The 19448-nt window shown below is 44.0% G+C and overlaps 1 protein-coding gene across 2 annotated transcripts in view; it reads left to right on the top strand.

The window, feature by feature from the left end:
* CAPN3 (calpain 3) overlaps positions 1-19448 on the top strand; it is a 54113-nt gene that overhangs the window by 20070 nt on the left and 14595 nt on the right. For both annotated transcript variants that reach the window (XM_041746538.1, XM_041746537.1), the window contains exons 2-8: positions 9043-9112; positions 10576-10694; positions 12434-12567; positions 13323-13491; positions 14373-14516; positions 16585-16668; positions 17711-17796. In XM_041746538.1, the coding sequence (XP_041602472.1) occupies positions 9043-9112; positions 10576-10694; positions 12434-12567; positions 13323-13491; positions 14373-14516; positions 16585-16668; positions 17711-17796 (806 nt within the window). The remainder of the gene's footprint in view (positions 1-9042; positions 9113-10575; positions 10695-12433; positions 12568-13322; positions 13492-14372; positions 14517-16584; positions 16669-17710; positions 17797-19448) is intronic.

Here is a 19448-nt window from a genome sequence, read left to right as displayed (position 1 = left end):
AGAGATCTCTGAGCCTGTAAATATTTTTGAGAGAGCTAATGAGCTGCTGGGATTCATAGTAAGACGGTAAAGCATAATTGATGATCAAGTCTACTTGGAAGGTGATGAACAGTTAAGAAACAGGAGGCCTTGGGTGGCTGGAGACACCTTGTGAACCGTCCTCCTCGGGCTGGTTCATCAGGGACGTGCCGCTTCCATTTAAACAGAAAGGTCTGGGCCAACCAGCCAGACTTCTTGCGATGCAATGTGGTACATCCACATTTAGGATTGTGTGTTTTCTTGGAGAACTGACTCCTTTATCATTATGTGATGCAAATCTTTAATATTCTCTGTTATGCAGTCTTCCTTGTCTGAAATTAGTACAACTACTCCAGCTTTCCTTTGATCAGTGTTAGCATAGTATATCCTCTAGCTACCCCAGCCTTTATGTTTAAAGTGAATTTCTTGTAGATGACATACAGTCGGGTCTCTTTTTTTATCTCAGCTCACAATCTCTATCTTTTAATTGGTATATTTAGACCGTTCACGTGTAAGTGATTAAGATAGAGCTGGATTCCTATCTACTGTGTTTATAACTGTTTTCTATTTGTTGCAATGGTTCTTTGCTTCTCTTCTCTTCTCTTTTCTGCCTTTTCTAGTAATTTAATATTTTATATGATTCCATTTTATCTCCTTTCTTAAGTGTATCAATTATATTTATTTTAATGTTAATGGTTATGCTCCAGTTTCCAACATATGTTTACAACTAATCTAATTCCACCTTCAAATTACACTATGCCATTATTTATGTAGTTTAAAACTTTATAATAGAAAATGCTCAGTAACTCCCTGGCTTCCCTTGATTCATTTCACCTGTGCATATGCTATCATTACTCAACACCTTGTTATTATTATTACCTTAAATAAAGTTTTCTTTTAGATTAATAAGAAAAATATAAGTTTTATTCTACCTTCATTTATTCCTTCTCTGATGCTCTTCTTTTCTTTATGTAGGTCCAGGTTTCTGACCTCTATCATTTTGCTTCTCCCTGAAGCACTTCTTTTAACATTTCTTGCAAGGCAAGTCTGTTGGCAATGGATTCTCTCTGGTTTTATTTGTCTGAGAAAGTCTTTCTTTCTCCTCAGTTTTGAAAGACAACCGCTTGCATATAGAATTTGAGTTTTGTGGGTTTTTCTTTCATCATTTAAATATTTCAATCCAGGGGCACCTGGGTGGCTCAGTTGGGGTAAACATGCTATTCTTGATCTCAGCTCAGGTTGTTTTTTTTTTTTGAAGATTTTATTTATTTATTCATGAGAAGCAAAGAGAGAGGCAGAAACATAGGCAGAGGGAGAAGCAGGCTCCATGCAGGGAGCCCAGTGCAGGACTCCAGGATCATGACCTGAGCCGAAGACAGACACTCAACCACTGAGCCACCCAGGAGCCCCTCAGCTTAGGTCTTGATCTCAGGATCATGAGTTCAAGCCCCAGAGTGGAGCCTACTTACTTACTTCCTTAATTATTTCAATCCAGTCTTTCCTGCTTGCATGGCTTCCAAAGAGAAGTCTGCTGTAATTATTTTCCTTGTTCCCCTATAGAAAAGGTATTTTTCCCCTCTTGACTTCTTTTCTCTCTTTGGTTATCTGCAGTATGCATATGATAGGCCTAAGTGTAGTTTTGTGTTGTTGTATTCTGTTGGTACTTATGTTGTTTTATGTTCTTTGAGCTTCCTGGATCTGTGGTTTGGTATCTGTCATTAATTTTGGAAAGTTCTTTTTTTTTTTTTTTAGATTTTATTTATTTATTCATGAGAGACACAAAGAGAGGCAGAGACATAGGCAGAGGGAGGAGAAGCAGGCTCCATGCAGGAGCCCGATATGGGACTTGATCCGGGAACTCTGGGATCACATCCTGAGTCAAAGGCAGACGCTCAACCTCTGAGCCACCCAGGTGTCCCAATTTTTTAAAGTTCTTGGCCATTATTACTTCAACTATTTCTTCTGCTCGGCTGTCTCTTTTCCTCTGGTATTCCAATTATGCATATGTTACACTTTTGAAATTACCCCACAGCTCTGGGATGTTCTGCTCTGGCATTTTGGTTTGAGGTTTTTTTGTTTTTTGGTTTTTGTTTTTTTTCATTATTTTTTCCCTTTGCATTTCACGGGAAGTTCCTCTTGTCTGGCCTTCTGTCTCACTGCTTTTTCCCATTGTCTTTACCCAGTTTATAGATGGGCCTGTCAAATATATGTTATAGTGTTTTTTATTCATGTCATTTTCTTTTGATTCTTTCTTAGTGTTTCCATCTCCCTGCTTATATTACCCATCTTTTCTTGAACATTATCTCCTTTTTCCATTAGACTCCTTGATGCATTCATCATAGTTATTAATATTCCTGACTGATAATTTTGACAACTGTGTCATATCTGAACATAGTTGTGATGCTTGCTTTCTTTCCAGACTTTTTTTTATTTTTTATTTTTTATTTTGCCTTTTGGGTTCCTTTGTAATTTTTTGCTGAAAGCCAGACATGTTGTTTTGGGTAATGAGAACACAGATGGATAAACCTTTGGCATGAGGATTTATGTTAGGCTCACTAAGAGTTGTGCGGTGTTTAATGCTGCCTATAGCCAGATATCAGAGGCTTCAAATTCCTATAGTATTTTTGTTTTGCCCCTCTCTCCACCCTCCTCTTGCCTTTGGGCTTTCCTAAATATTCCCCCTAAGTATTTGTACCTTGAAGCTCTTTAGCTGTAAGTGGCTGTTATAACACTGAAGCCCTGTTGACAGAGTGTTAAGGTGGGAAGGGAAGCGTTCCATAATTTCATGATTTAATCTTTATCTTTAATGGGCCTATGTAACCTTTATACACATTTCCCTATTGGTATAGCATTTTTTTCCCTTCTTAGGTGAGAAAGGAAGGCTGGAGGGGGTTTGAGAGGGTATAACGCCCTTCTCCCAAATTAGGTAAGACTCTAGAAAAGCTTTTCTAGAGGTGGATCTTTCTTAGATCTTCACCATGAGAATTTAAAATATATTTTTTTAATTTTTATTTATTTATGACAGTCACACACAGAGAGAAAGAGAGGCAGAGACATAGGCAGAGGGAGAAGCAGGCTCCATGCACTGGGAGCCCGATGTGGGATTCGATCCCGGGTCTCCAAGATCGTGCCCTGGGCCAAAGGCAGGCGCCAAACCGCTGCGCCACCCAGGGATCCCTCACCATGAGAATTTAGTGGGATATTTGGAGGTAAAAACCATGAAAGTATGGTTGGGGGAGGATTGTCCCAAACCTTTGGCCTCCAGAAGTTTCTTATTCTCATGCTAGTTTACACTCAACCTCTAGAAATTCATCAAAATTACAGGTAAGTGTGATCACACCACTTCATGGCTTCAGCAGCTTCTGCTCTAGATAATAAGTACATCTCAGCTGTAACTTTCTAGTTTCACTTGTGTCCATATTTCAGGGTGGTAGATTGCCCTGCAACCTCAGTTCTCTGATGGGTCTGAGCAAAGACACTGATTTTCAATTTGTTCAGCTTTTTCTTGTGGTAAGGACAAGTGTGATGACTTTCAAGCTCTTTACATGTTGGAACTGAACCAGAGGTCCTCCACAGATATCTAATTTAACCCATCCTTTTTTTTAAAATAAAGATTTTATTTATTTATTCATGAGAGATACACAGAGAGAGAGAGGCAGAGACATAGGCAGAGGGAGAAGCAGGCTCCCTTTGGGGAGCCCGATGCGGGACTCAGTCCCAGGATCCTGGGATCACAACCTGAGCCAAAGGCAGATGCTCAACCACTGAGCCACTGAGACGTCCCTTAGCCCACCCTTTTAAGTGTATGTTTTTGTTTATTTTATAATTCACAGTATATGTTAGGAGAATCAAGATACACATATATAATTTAAAACCAATAAGAATACTTACATAGTGTTGCATGTTCAAAGTATTTTACTGATGGAGGTAAACAATAAAATAAAAGTTTGGAGTCACTATACAAACCACAGTACCTAGGAACTGAGGAAATGGTCATCTGTTGCTCATAGCTGGGACTCCCTCATTGACAGATCCAGTCTCCAGGCTAAATTATAACCAAAGGCAGAGCTAGAAATCTTAGATCCCCAAGCTAAAATGACAGAGCTGGGACCATTTACCCTTTGTTCATATCAGGCAACATAAACAGGCCTCAAACACTCTAGAGGATATTTACACAGTATTTTTAAGTAAGAAGAGAGGGAGAAGTAGGTGGTAAGGAGGGGGTAACTAGGCAAATCAGAGCTTGTTTATTTAACCTTCATCAAGCTTGGTAACTGACCTCACCAAACAGATGTCTTTTGTGAGGACAGTCTCTAGGCTGTGGGTTTCATGGAGGACAGGCAGGAATGGTTTCTCATTTTTATTGTACTCTAAATTCCCCCAGCCCTGTACATACTTGGGGGCTCAATTAATGTTTGGTGAATGTAGCTGAGGTGGTGTTAAGGGTAAATGTGGTATATTGGGGAATATGCTACTGTAAAAAATGTAACTCCATTCCAATATCTAGACCTCCAAACAGACAGATAAGATATCAGAATAGTTGCTTCTGCCTTTCCAAGTAGCAGCCCTGGAATTGGTGGGCAATGGGAGGATGAAGCGTGTTTCGCAATGTGTAGTCCCAAGGAGAGGAAGCTATACCTGTAACAACTAAAAAATGTAGCTAAAAGTCTGGTATTTGAGTCACTATATAATATATTCCTTATAATAGGGACAGAACATCCACTAGTCAAGGTCTCAGATGACAAGGAACAGAGACCCAACTCAAACTAGCTTAAACCAAAAAAAAAAAAAAAAAAAAAAAAAGCCCATATAATTTGAATGTTCAAGGGTGATGTTGGATTTTTTTTTTTTAATTTTTATTTATGATAGTCACACACAGAGAGAGAGAGAGGCAGAGACACAGGGAGAGGGAGAAGCAGGCTCCATGCACCGGGAGCCCGACGTGATATTCGATCCCGAGTCTCCAGGATCGCGCCCTGGGCCAAAGGCAGGCGCTAAACCGCTGCGCCACCCAGGGATCCCGTGATGTTGGATTTAGACACACCTAAATCCAGCTCTCAAACTACGTCATCAAGCCATAGTCCCTAATAGTATGTATCTATAGATTTATCTGTCATCTGTTTATCTGTCATCACCTCCTTCTTCTGCCGCCCATCCCCATCTGTTTCCTCTGAGTTGGCTTTATAACCAAGCAGCTAACTTTGCAAGCTGCCGCTGGTAGCTTCAGGCTAACATTCTACCAGTTTAGCAACTATAGCAGAATAATGTACAGTTGACCCTTGTTTAAACTACACGGGTCCACTTATAAATGGATTTTTAAAATATAAATCCAGTATAGCACTCTAAATGTATTTTCTCTCCCTGATGATCTTCTTAATAATATTTTCTTCCTTCCAGCTTATGTTATTGTAAGAACATAGCATAGAATACATATAACGTACAAAATATGTGTTAATCAACTGTTTAAGTTATAGGTAAGGCTTCCTGGCAATTAAGCTTTTACAGTAGGCTACTGTAATTAAGCTTTTAGGGAATCAAAAGTTATATGTGGATTTTTTTTTTTAATTTGGATTCCACTCTTTTTTTTTTTTTTTTTAAAGATTTTCTTTATTCATGAGAGACACACACACACACATTGAGAGGCAGAGACACAGGCAGAGGGAGAAGCAGGCTCCATGCAGGGAGCCCAACGTGGGACGTGATCCTGGGTCTCCAGGATCAGGCCCTGGGCTGAAGGCGGCGCTAAACTACTGAGCCACCTGAGCCCCCCCGGAGTGCCCTATATGTGGATTTTTGATTGTGCAGAGGTAGATGTTTCCAATCCCCGTGTAGATCAAGGGTCAACAATATTTTTTATCTCAGTAGTTATAATGAAAGTCTTGGCCGCTGTCTCATTGGCACAGATTTGGTCATGTGCCCATCAATGAGCCAATCACTCTCACTAATGCCCCTACTATATGTCTAGAGGTGGGTGAAAGGGAAAGGGGAAGCTCGCCAGAAGGACGTGCACTGACAGTGCAGTTGTTCTCCAGTGAAAAGGTGAGGTATAATCCTAGGAGAAGTGGGTATTCTCCAAGGAAACAAAATACTGGGGACACCAAAAAACATGTCTGCTATACCTTACGTGGCTTCTTTTTAAGAAGTCTTGGGGTGTCTGGGTGGCTCATCTGCCTTCAGCTCAAGTCACGATCCCAGGGTCCTGGGATCCAGCCCCCAGTGTGTGGGGCTCCCTGCTCAGTGGGGAGTCTGCTTGTCCTTCTCTCACTGCCCCTGCCTACCCCCACCACTTGTGTTCACGTGCTCATGTGCACGCATGTGCTTTCTCAAATAATTTTTTTTTTAAAGAGGAAGAAGTCTTGCCTGGAATAATAAGTTTTACCTTTTCTTCATGGGAAAAATCACAATCTGGAGGTACTTGGTAGGCTCAGTTGGTAAGGCATATATGATTCTTGATCTTGGGGTCATGGGCTGACTCTCCATATTGGGCGAGGAGCCTAATTTGAAAATAATAATAAAACCTTTAAAAACAACCCACAACAACACAATCTGAATGTTGATGTTCTCTTTATTACCAGATTGTTAATGCTTCTAGTTTGGGAGGGGGCTTTTTTTGGTGGGGGGTTGTTTATTTGTTTTTATTTTATTTTACTTTATTTTTATTTTTTTATTTTTATTTATTCATGATAGGCATAGAGAGAGAGAGGCAGAGACATAGGCAGAGGGAGAAGCAGGCTCCATGCTGGGAGCCCAACGCGGGACTCAATCCTGGGTATCTAGGATCGCGCCCTGGGCCTCCAGGATCGCGCCCTGGGTCAAAGGCAGGCGCCAAACCACTGAGCCACCCAGGGATCCCCTGTTTATTTGTTTTTAATGCCAAGTAATAGGAAATATTTTCTTAGATAAAAAGTAAACCATGAGTTATATTTATATATCCAATTCAATTCTAACATTGCAAGGTTGTTACTTAAATTATTTGATTTTATAATCTTACATATTTTCTTTTATGGTAAAAAACATCTTGGTACCTAATGGCATTAATATAAGTTCTTATTTATCATATAACATATATGTAAAAGTTTTGAAATAATAACATTATTATTATTTCTTATGATTCATATTTCCTTATGGTTTGGGTTTTCGACCTTAAACTATACCCCAAAAGGAATAAAAGTCAAAGTGTTATATTTTAAGTCACTTGAAATAATTCTTTTTATGTGTGTAGTCATGCCACCAACTTAATACATAATCAGGCTCCTTTGCTTCAATTTGTTTTCAGCTTTTACAGGCTGCTTTTTAAAATTGTCTTTCCTTTAATTTTGGCTTTTTAAAAAAATTTTTTAAAGATTTATTTATTTATTTATGATAGACAGAGAGAGAGAGACAGAGAGAGAGAGAGAGAGAGGCAGAGGGAGAAGTAGGCTCCATGCAAGGAACCTGATGCAGGACTCGATCTCAGGGCTCCAGGATCGTGCCCTGGGCCAAAGGCAGACGCTAAACTGCTGAGCCACCCAAGAATCCCCTAAAAACAATTTTTTAAAGTGGGGCTCCATGCTCAACATGGATGGGCCTTGAACTCACAAACCTGCGATCAAGAGTAGCACACTCTATGGACTGAGCCAGTCAGGCACCATTTGGCTTTTAATTATGTACAAATTTACTTGGTTCCTAAGTCACACGTATTTTCAGTTATATTCAGGTTTCTTCCATCTCTTTTCCCGCCACCTTATTCTCTCCTTTTCCCAAGAGGTAATAACCTTTTTAAGAATTCTTGTTTTAAGAATCCTTCTGTTGCATGAAGAATTTCAGACAGGAGGTGCATGTGGTGTGGTCTAAGCAAGACATTCTACCAAGTAGGAGGGAGAGATATTGAGTTGTGATGGGGGCAGGTGTGGGGAGAGAGACACACAAGCACACACACAAGGAGTGGCAGAGAGAGAGAGGGTTGTGTCACAGGTATATCAAGGCTTCTTCAAGCTCTGAAGAATGGTGCTAAAATCAAAACAAAGGATCTACAGTTATTTCAAAATTGTATTAAGTTAAAAAACAAAGAAAAAAAAAAAAAAAGCCCAAGACCTAGAAAGGAAAACAAGAGCACCCTCTATTGGCCTCTGTTGGGCTGCACAGAAACTGTAGTAGCTGATTGAACTGCTGGAGCCAGTGGTATTGGATTAGAGTAAAGAAGTAAGTTCTCGGGGCACCTTGATCTCAGGTCTTGATCTCAGGGTCGTGAGTTCAAGCTCTACATCGGGCTCCAAGCTGGGAGTGAAGACCATTAAATAAAAAAATAAAAATAAAAAAAAAAAAACGCTCAGTGGTTGAGCGTAGGCCTTTGGCTTAGGTTGTAATCCCAGGATCAAGTGATCAAGTGCTGCATTTGGGTTCTCTGTGGGGAGTCTGCTTCTCCCTCGGCCTGTGCCTCTGCCTCTCTCTGTGTGTCTCTCATGAATAAGTAAATGAAATCTTAAAAAAAAAAAAAAAAAGTACCCTCAGCCTGCAAAACCCACACCAAATTTACTCTCTGCTTTTCCCAGTTCTCAAGTCCTACAGTCCCTGGGATATATACTGACTCTAAATATCTGTAGTTACCACATCTTGGCAAGAAAGGTCTTTATTTTCCTTCCTACACCTATTTTCCTGGCATAGAAAGAAAAAAAAATAGCTATGTTTTCTGTTGTCCCTTGTCAAAGCTGTGACAGTAATGACACTGCCCTAACTCTTGAGGTATATCCTTACTCAGGGTGTCAGTGTGCAGGAACAGTGTAGAACAACAGGAAAAGAAGCCATGTTTCTGGCTTCTACCGCTTACTCTCTGTGTGTCCTTGGGCAAGTTCCTTAACCTCTCTGAGCCATGGTTTCCTTATCTGAAAAATAAAAATGATAGTATGCAATTCATGGGCTGTTTCTGGAAGCTTGACTGAGTGGTGTATACAACACTCCTGATATGGGATGTCAATACAACATTACAGTATGGGCCTCAATAAACTATAGCTCTTACTTCTGTCATTACTTCCCTTCTGTTTACAGGAAATTTGTGAGAATCCCCGATTTATCATTGGTGGCGCCAACAGAACTGATATCTGTCAAGGAGATCTAGGTAGGCGAGTCCCCTGGGGTCATATCCAGCCAAACAATCAAGGGGTGATTAAAAGGTATGGTCCCTTTATAAGAAGTAAAGGGACAAAAATATGTTTTTGCTTTTAATGAATTTTTGGGAGGAGGTTCTTATAACATGACTTCATGCTCATGTATCTTTGTGCTGGTGATGGCTTCATTTAATTTGTTTCTCCTACATCTCTCATCAGTTCTTTGTCTCATGTCACGAGAGATATGGGTCATTTCACAGCATCTTCCCTAGAGTCTCCAGGACACTTGTACACTACACTCTGCAAGATAAAAACCCTGCTTTTAACGGCACACATTCCAAGCTCTGAAACTCTGCATACCAAGCCTGTCCCTTGAATGTATATTAACTCTATATGCCCACGAAAAGTGCACTTGTAGCTCAAACTGTTGTTTAAAGCACCGCAGCATAGCTCTATATGTCTTTCAACAGACATGACTTAAAACTTGAGAGAAAAAAGCACCTGGACCAAATGAAATGAATCTGGCTTATTTGGCCCCAGAAAGAGAATCTGAGGAGGTTTTTGATAGCTGTGCCTCTGTACTCAGGGAAAGGCTGCCTGCAGAGCCCCCGGCAAGCTAATAATCTGGACCTTCTAACAGATATTGTTTCAAAGGAAAGGCTTGCTTCTTCCGGGAGGACAGGGTGAGGAGAAGGGCTGCTGTCAGCCCTGCAGCTCCCCTCTGGGGTCTCAAGGAGGCCTTCACATCCACACAGCAAACCAAAGGCCTTGCAGAACTTAACCCATCCTCCTTAGGGGGCAGATCTATGACTGTGACCAGGCATGTCCCTTGGGCATTGTCTCTCTCTCTCTCTCTCTCTCTTTGTCTCTCTCTCTCTCTCTCTCTCTCTCTCTCACACACACACACACACACACACACACACACAGCAAAATGACTACATACCATACTCTACCAGAAATGAAATTCAAGGAATAAGAAAATACCTCCATCTCATTCCATTGTGAGTAATGTCTAAGCACCCCTATAAACTGGTTGCAGGCAGCTGCCTAACTGGCTTTCCTTCCAATATAAATGGTCTTGGCCCATGGCTCTCAGATGCTCAAGCTCCACTGAGGGGGCAATGCACTCACCTTGCCAAGGTACCAGCAGAGCAGATTTCATAGGAAGAAGGACCCAATTTGGACGGACTGCTCCATCTTCCTTGAGGACCAAAAAGGAAGTGAGCTTATATTACAGATAGAGGAATTGCCTATGGCCTTCAGGAAAACCAGTCAGAAGGGATTAAGTAGCCTGATCAAACTGTCAAGGGACTACCAGCAAATTGCTCCAGGTTGGCACCTCTGTAAAGTCAGATCTGGAAGTGGGACAGTGACCGCTCAGTGAACTCGTTGTGCAGACAAGAAGACTCAGCTGGGACTGGGTCTTTTCTTCCCTGGAAGTAATCTATAATCTACGCCATGTACTTGCCTGCAGGTGACTGCTGGTTTCTCGCAGCCATTGCCTGCCTGACCCTGAACGAGCGCCTGCTTTTCCGAGTTATACCCCATGATCAGAGTTTCACCGAAAACTATGCAGGGATCTTCCACTTCCAGGTGAGATAACTGGAGTGTAGTTAAAAGGGCCAGCTGCTGTCTACCCACCACCGGTCTCTTGGTCTTGACTTCCCAGCAGCTTCAGGAAACGTTCCACCCACCCTCCCAGCCTTGACCCCTTAAGGCCTGAGGCCTGTTAGGAAGCGGTTGTTTATCTCTGCCCCCTAAGCCTGTCCCCCTGACCCCCATCCCTTCGCCCCTTCTGCTATGTCCCGGAAAGACATCCTGTTTGCTGGCCTGAATGGATCTATTTTTGCCTCTCCAGCTGGCTGGCTACTGTGTTATTACCCACAGCCCTTCTCAAATAGGTCCCTGAGATATTAGCACTGCAAATTCCTAGGGTCCTCTAGTTCATAAAGGAAACACCCTGCGTAACTATGGCACCTTTTCTAGGCCCTAAAAGGAAAGTCTGGTCAACCCAGAGACTTGGCTTCTGGTTCCGCCCATAGGTGACTCTTTTGTTTCCAGAATCAATTAAACCATTGGAAATTTTGATCCAAATTGTCCTGTCAGAGAGCCAAATCCTGGTGCTGGCTCAGAACTGAAGTGAGTTCTACATGTGGGGATCTCGCAGATGCTGGGGTTCTGTTTCTAGCCCTGGAAGCTCCTAATGTCCTGGAACTGACCCAAACCTTGACTTGACACACCTGCTGATCTTGAACCTCAGGACTGAAGGCCTCGGAATAGGTCTTCTGTTCTGGTTCAGATTCACAGTCCTGCTGCCATCTGAGCATGGGTAAGGCAGCCAGGTCTTCATTTTTGTTTCTTTCCTGAGCCATCAAGCTGCTACTTTCCCTCTGATGTTTAAAGGGTCTTGTGCCTGTAGGGATAGATAGATAGATAGATAGATAGATAGATAGATAGATAGATGATAGATAGATAGATCAGATAGATTTTCACCCTCTTTTCAATAAGAGAGAAAATGTCATTAGAAAGAAATTAAACCATATTTGGCCTTCTTCAGTTAAAACTGATTTGTTCAAAAGAGAACAACATCCAGGGGCCCCTGGGTGCCTTATTTGGTTAAGCATCTGACTCTTGGTTTCAGCTCAGGTCATGATTGTAGCAGGGTCATGGGATGGAGCCCCCACATGTGCTCAGCATGGAGTGTGCTTCAGATTCTCTCCCACTCCCTCCAGCTTGTGTTCTATCTTAAATAAATAAATAAATTATTTTGTATAAAAATAAATATAAGAACAAGATCCAGAACTGAAATTATTAGACAATGCTCCTGTTACAGCCAGAGTATATTCTGGGGGCACTTCCCTCTTCCCTGTCAATCTTTCTTCTTCAGCAGCAATTTCTACTTTGTCATCAAGAAATTTTTAAATCAATACATCACCTTCACCTAGACCAGTAGTTCTCAACTCTGGCTGCACATTAGAATCAGCTAAAACACCTAAAATATAATACGTAGAGCCCACTCCAGACCTTCAAGCAAGAAACTGAAAATCTCAAGTCCTCAGGTATGCATGGAGCATGTTCCACCCCCAGGACTGCGTTGGACTGTGTGGAAGAGATAAAGTGGTCTGTAACTCACTTTCTGCCCCCAAGGAACTCACAGTCCAACTAGAGAAAGATACACCCCAAACCCAAAAAAGTATGAATAAGCGCCAAGGTGCAGAGTGTCAGAAATGGACTGCCTTGGGGTCAAAGAGACTTCTAAAGAATATAGAGTAGGGACATATTTCTTGAAGGTAATCTGATGATGTGACTCTGTCCCTGATGTTTCTGTGCAGTTCTGGCGCTATGGAGATTGGGTGGATGTGGTTATTGATGACTGCCTGCCAACTTACAACAATCAATTGGTTTTCACCAAATCCAACCACCGCAATGAATTCTGGAGTGCTCTGCTGGAGAAGGCTTATGCGAAGTAAGGCAACACTTTAGGATGTGAGGGAAGGCAAAAGGTGGTGGATTACAAAATCCAGCTGAACTCTTGTTACAAGAGAAGGCATTTTTGTGTGCATGCATGTATGCATGTGTGCCTGTGCACATGCATGTGTGTGTGTGTGTGTTCAACTGACCCAAAGTTGGAGAGGATTGGGTCCAGGCAACAATGGCTTTAATTAAAACACTATATTTAAGGGTAGAATGAAGACATGTTTAGAAAATCTTTGGATTTAGCTTATCATAGTGAGCACTTTAATTCTGCCTTCAGAATTAAAGGTTGGTATTGCAAGTCTTGGATCTGAGCATTGTATCTCTGAAGCTCACATCCCAGGGTCTTGCTTGACTCAACCTCATGATCTTACAGTATATTAATAAAATCATGTTATCTCTCAACTTGGAAGCTGCACCACAGCTACTAATAATGGCTTTAATGGAACCCTTCCTTATGGTTTAGGGTATGGTGGGAAGAGAACTATCAGGAAGTGGGAAGAGCTAGGTTCCAGTCCCAGCGCTTCTGGATCTCTGGGACCTTGGGTAAGCCACTTAGCCTCTGGAGCTCAGTTTTTCCAATGTGAAGAAAGGGAACCATAGTATCTATCCCATTAGCTAACAGTTGTTGGGGAATTAGATAAGAAAACATCATAGGACTTAAGAGTAAAGTTTTGGTGTCGTGGCACCTGGGTCATGTTTCCAGACACCCTGTGACGTTGGATTGGTTTTCATCCTCTCTCCAAGGCTCCATGGTTCCTATGAGGCTCTGAAAGGTGGGAACACTACGGAGGCCATGGAGGACTTCACAGGAGGGGTGACAGAGTTTTTTGAGATCAAGGATGCTCCCAGAGACATGTACAAGATCATGAAGAAAGCCATCGAGAGAGGCTCCCTCATGGGCTGTTCCATTGATGTAAGTCCGGGGTATGGGATGCAGGGGAGGGAGCAGCCAGCTATCAGGAAGCCATTCACATGATGAAAAGCACCATAGGGCTTTTCCTCTAGGACAGGATGGATATTTTGTTTTGGGAAACAGGAACTGGCTCTCAACTTTGAAAATTTCTCAGGGAAAAAGTGTTCCTGGAGATTTTTTACTAAAGAGATTAGTAAAAGGGGCAAAAGGATTCCAAGCCCTGGACTTCAGGTAGATGGTCCAGAGGCCTGTCAGCACCAGCATCTGTGGTCAGTGCTGCTTGGCCCCAGTATGTCCTAATTAAGCTGGCCACATCCGTGGTTCTGGACCTGAGCCCTTGGTCCAAGGCTAAGGGCCAGCTTAATACAGCCTCCTGGTCACCGAGCTTTGATCCTATCTCTCACTTAGGATATGGGCTTTGTGTTGTAATGTGGGAGAAGCTTGGCCTGCAGGAACAGTCTCAGTGCCACAGAATGCTGTGAACCAAGACTGGGGCCAAGGGTAAGAGATCGTAGACTGGCCAGGCCTCCTGAGTTGCAGGAGGCTCACCTGCTCTAGAGGCCACTTAGTGTGCAATAGTCTTGGCACTTTCCATCACCGAGGAAAGGGCCCCAGCTGATTTCCTGAATTTCCTTCCTTTTCCGGTGCTCCAAGTGGGTCTGAAAGCCTGGGAGGGTCAGCTAGCATTAAACACCCATAGATGAACATTTTCTTTCTGTATCCCTTTTCTCCACCTTGTCTCCATTCACACTGTTTATCTCTCCTCTTTTCCTTGTCTGTCCCCTCCCTTCTTTCCATCTCCTTCCCTTTCTATCACCCTCCCTTGTTCGCTCTCGCTCCTTCTTCTGGACTGTCCCCGGCCCCCCCCAATCGGGCCCCAGGATGGCACAAACATGACCTATGGAACCTCTCCTTCTGGACTGAAAATGGGGGAGTTGATTGCACGGATGGTGAGGAATATGGATAACTCGCAGCTCAGGGACTCAGACCTCGTCCCCAGAGGCTCAGATGACAGACCGACCCGGGTGTGTACACCTCCAACTGTCAGGACTGACCACCCCTCCATTGGCCATGACCCAGGCTTGTGGGTGTTAGACTCCCCTCAGCAGCCGGGGCCTTACACACTGACCTCCATGTGGGCTTCCAAGGGCTGGGTTGGAATAACTTGCCTGCCCCGAGGCTCCTGAAGAGGGTGGGAGAGGCAGGATTTGGAGGGAATCTCTGTGAAAGTTCCTTTATACCCTGTGGTCCTGGCAGTTTCTTGGATAACAAATTAACAAGCAGAAATATAAGAGAGACTTTGTTTATTTTTAAAATATTTCTCTTCTAATTCATTCATTTGTTCATTCAACACTATTTATTGGTCTCCGACTAAGAACCAGACACTCTTCTAGTAAACCAACAAAATAGGTTTTTTTAAAAAGATTTTTATTTATTGATTTATGAGAGACACAAAGAGAGAGGCAGAGACATAGGCAGAGGGAGAAACAGGCTCCTTGCGGGGAACCCAATGCAGAACTCGATCCCAGGATCTGAGATCACGATCTGAGCCAAGGCAGACGCTCAACCACTGAGCCACCCAGGCGTTCCAGACAAAATAGTTTTTGTTCACTAGAATAGTCTCTTCCCTCATGGAGCTTATATTCTAATACTTTCAGAAGTAGTGCACATTCACTGAAGAACACTGACTGAGCCACATAGAAAAGCACAGAGGAAATATTAACCTCTATCTTCTCCCGTCTAACGGCAGTAACTCTAAGTATTTAGTATAAATCCATCTAGGATTTTGCTATGTATACAGTTCATCTAAATGTTTCCTTTTAAAATGTCATACTCAACATACCCCTTTGCAGTATGCTTTTTTTCATTTAGCTTTAGATTCTTAATGTGCCAATATGAATTATACTGTTAATGTGCCTCCTAAAACATTTTTAGTGGCTGCACAGTATGCCAACACACAGAGAAGTTTTAATTTATTAACCCAATAATCTATTATTGGAAAATTGGATGGTTTTCTCTTTCTTGGGTTGGCTATTATTCTTAAATCCTATCGTGATAGAGAGCCAAGACATACATCTTTGTGTGTGTTATGATGATCCTTTGGGACAGACTGCCAGCAGAGCAACTGCTCGGTGTGCATAAGTAATGCCAAAGGAGTCATTTCAAGTGGTTTTCCAGGTCTAGACTTGAGGGATGTGTGGATCTCCTATCCCATCCCTTTCTATACAGCATGGTCTGGGGCATATAAGGACGGAAATGTGGAAGAGGCTAAGATGCCAAAAGCCCTGGCTCTTCCCATATCTCTGAGCTTGAAAAGGCTCATAAATTGCACAGCCCTGTATGGTTCCAGGAAGCTCTTCTTAAAGGTGTTTCATTACCAGGCAAAGTGAAGCCACAGAAATTTGGTCCAGGGCTCACTGGACGTTGGAGATCCTACCCCTACACTGAGCATTTCCTGGGGCTGCCACTTTGGAATTGCTGCGAACAGAGGGGCTTCCCCTGCCACCTAGGCTGAGTCATGCCTGAGCAAGACTCGCATCTGGCCTCCTCCAAATTTCCTCCCCAGGCACTGTGACTCTTGATTTCTTGAGTATCATGTTCTCCGTAAGTCTGGAGGAGGTGAGGGGATATACAGAAAGGAGGTCAGACCTATTGTTTTGTCTAACCTCTTTTCTCAATTCCTTTCTTTTCCAGGAATAGTCAGCTCTGGGTGGGATCTGGGGAAGGGGAACCTGAGCCCAGGGCAGACTCCTTTCCCTGTTCTTCCTTCGAAGACCCCAAGAGATCCAGAAAGAAGGGGCAGGGTTCTTCTCACCTACCTCAACATTGTCCCAGCCTCACATTGATCTCTGATGGTCAGAACAGACCTTTTTGGGGCAACCAGCTTGAGGGAAACCACTTGTCTGGGCTGTGTCTTTTTGACTCTCTAAAAGGGCCAGTAGTGGTCCTCACATGGCCAGGAGGCCCGTTCTCAGAGCGTGGAGGAGTCCTTGTCCTCGCAGACCCCGGAAAATATCTAATGTGCACTTTGTCTCAGGCAGCGGAACTTCTGCTGCCCACCCCCTGACAGGATGTCTGGTTTTTGCTCCACAGACAATTGTTCCGGTTCAGTATGAAACAAGAATGGCTTGCGGGCTGGTCAAAGGCCATGCCTACTCGGTCACTGGGCTGGAGGAGGTGAGGCTGGCAGGCTGGGCGGGCTTGGGAGCCACCTGGGTCGCCCCCTTAAGTCAGGACTTAGCTTCCTTGGCCTCTTCACCTCTTGCCTCCTGCAAGGGATTCTGCTCAAGGTCTGGGTGCAGTGCCTGTGGCTCCAGGGAACTCTGGGACTGGTAGGGGTGCTCTCGCAACAAGGTGGCGATCAGTTCATCTTTGCTTTTAGTGCTAAAGATGGCAGTTTTCCCAACATTTCCAGGGAGCTAATAGAAATCGCTTTGGTGTTCTGGAATTGATTTCATGGGCTCTTGTGTTTGCTGTTCTCTGGGAATTGAGTAGTTAGGATATTTTGCTGCTTCTCCCCACCCCCACCCTGCCCAGCACATCTGGCTGGAGATAGGAAACTTGTCAGGACTCCTGTGCACAGGAATGGGCAGAGACTGGAGGAAGGAACACCTTTTTTTTTTTTTTTTTTTTTTTGGTAGATTTTATTTATTTATTAATGAGAGACAGAGAAAGAGGCAGAGACACAGGCAGAGGAAGAAGCAAGCTCCCTGAAGGGAGCCTGATGTAGGACTTGATCTCAGGACCCCAAGATCACACCCTGAGCTAAAGGCTCAACCACTGAGCCACCCAGGTGTCCTGGGGCACCTTTGAGTGGCACCTCAATCGGTCCACCTATGAGTGGCAGTGGGGAGGGGCAGGCAGGCATTTGTCTATAGTTCCTCAGCCAGCAGGGGTGTTTTTTTCTAATTCAGAGACACCTAATGCGCTAGAGTGGCCCTACAGTGTACATCCTCCCTCCTCCCCCAAAGCTCATCATGGCTGGGAAAATCACTTCTTAGAAGATAGCCATGACCTCTGTGGACTCAGTCCTAAGGTTCTGACTACTCCTCCTATCATTCCACAGAGAGCCTCTGATTCATCTCCTTGACCAGGACCAGGCAGGACAGCCCCTGTACAGGATTCCCTCCCTATCCCCATCCTAGCCCTTAGGGCCAGACAGAAAAATCCCCTTTCCAGAAAGGCCCAGATCTAGAGAGCTTTTTTCTCTTTGCCCAAGGCCCTCTTCAAGGGTGAAAAAGTGAAGCTGGTGCGGCTACGGAACCCCTGGGGCCAGGTGGAGTGGAACGGCTCCTGGAGTGACGGGTAGGTGACAGAGTGGGGCAGGGTGCCCGCAGAGCTCAGGGCAAGGCTGGGCTGGATACTGCACCACAAGAGTACTCCAAATATTTGGTCTAAAATTACCCTCAAAACCCATGATCGGCAGAGAGGAAGAGGGGATGTGGGCTCCAGGGAAGGGCCCACAGAGGAGCCAGGGAGCTGGAGATCCAGAGACCTGTCTGATGGCCACTGGCTGGATAGGAAAGAATCTAGACAGCATGGGCTAGGTCCAGGTAGCAGCGAAGTTTGAATGTAGGGTTCTGGACTAGACAAGCAATTTCCCTTCTCTGTTTCCTTATCTGTCAAATGGGAATAATGTTCCCATTTAAGTGGTAGGCTAGAGAGTACCTAGCCAGTGCTAAGATTTCCCCACCCTCGCTATCCCCATAAAAAGGTGCACAGTCCCCTGAAAGATCTTGCTGCTTATCAACGGGGAAGAACCAACTGGGTACAACAAAAATAACAAACATAGAGAAGTTATATAATGGCTCCAAAACATTAACAAAGCCTTTATAGGGCACCTAGTCACTGATTCCCAATTGCCTCACTGAGTGGTGGGTGGCCCCTTAAGCTCAGGGGTAAGACTCAGAGGCCGCATGCACTCTTCAGCTCTTGTGCTTACCTCCACCGAGGGCACCATCATTACTGGTTCCTTCAGCTACCCCTTCACTTAGCAAGTATTACTGAGCTGAGCACCTACTGGACAGCAGGCCCTCTGGTCACTGAGGATAGTCTGTGACCAGGCTGCTTCCTCGGATAGCCTGGAGTCATCTGCTGACTCTAGTCTTCTTCCAGCCTCTTGCAGACATTCACCTCATTCCTTCCCTCATCCTTCCCGAGCATGTGGCAGGCCCCATACTATACTGCCTAGGGACTTAGAAATGAACAGAAACTGAATGGAAAGAAATCAGAGAAGGAGACAAACCATGAGAGACTCTTAATTCTGGGAAACAAACTGAGGGTTGCTGGAGGGGAGAGGGTGGGAGGATAGGGTAACTGGGTGATGGGCATTAAGGAGAGCACATGATGTAATGAACACTGGGTGTTGCAACTGATAAATTATTGAAAACTACAACTGACACTAATGATGTATTATGTGTTGATTAATTGAATTTAAATTTAAAAAAAAAAGAACAGAAAGACACAGGCCGTGCTCCTGTAGACTTCAAATTCCTAGTGGGAAGAAGAACAACAACAATAACTAATAATTAAGATAAATGCTATTGTAAAGGTCACCTAGTCTGGGTGGGATGGGAAGAGTGGGGAAAGGTTGCCCAAGAGAGCAGCACGTGACACAGGCTGTCTGCTCAAGGAAGGTCTTTGGGACACATCGATTGTCTGCTGGCCCAGGCCACCCACAGGGACCCTCACTGTGTTCTCCAGAACCATAGTTTGGTGTCCAGCCTTAACCCACATCCGGCCAATGCCTCCATCACAGGGGCTGCTGATGGGGCTCATCTCTGGGTCATTCAAGGAGACCACCCTCCCCGCACCGGGTCCCTCCTTCTGCTCTCCAGAACCTCCATTTCCCTTCAAGCATTCCGTGACCCCAAGCCCTTCCTCAATCTCTTACCTTGCCAGGGACAATCCAGTTTAGCTTTATTCTCCAGTGTATCTGAACCCCAAATGTACTTTAT

The sequence above is a fragment of the Vulpes lagopus genome, chromosome 2, assembly GCF_018345385.1.
Source record: "Vulpes lagopus strain Blue_001 chromosome 2, ASM1834538v1, whole genome shotgun sequence".
NCBI classification, from domain to species: Eukaryota; Metazoa; Chordata; class Mammalia; order Carnivora; family Canidae; genus Vulpes; species Vulpes lagopus.
This window is presented reverse-complemented; position numbering and strand designations above follow the sequence as displayed.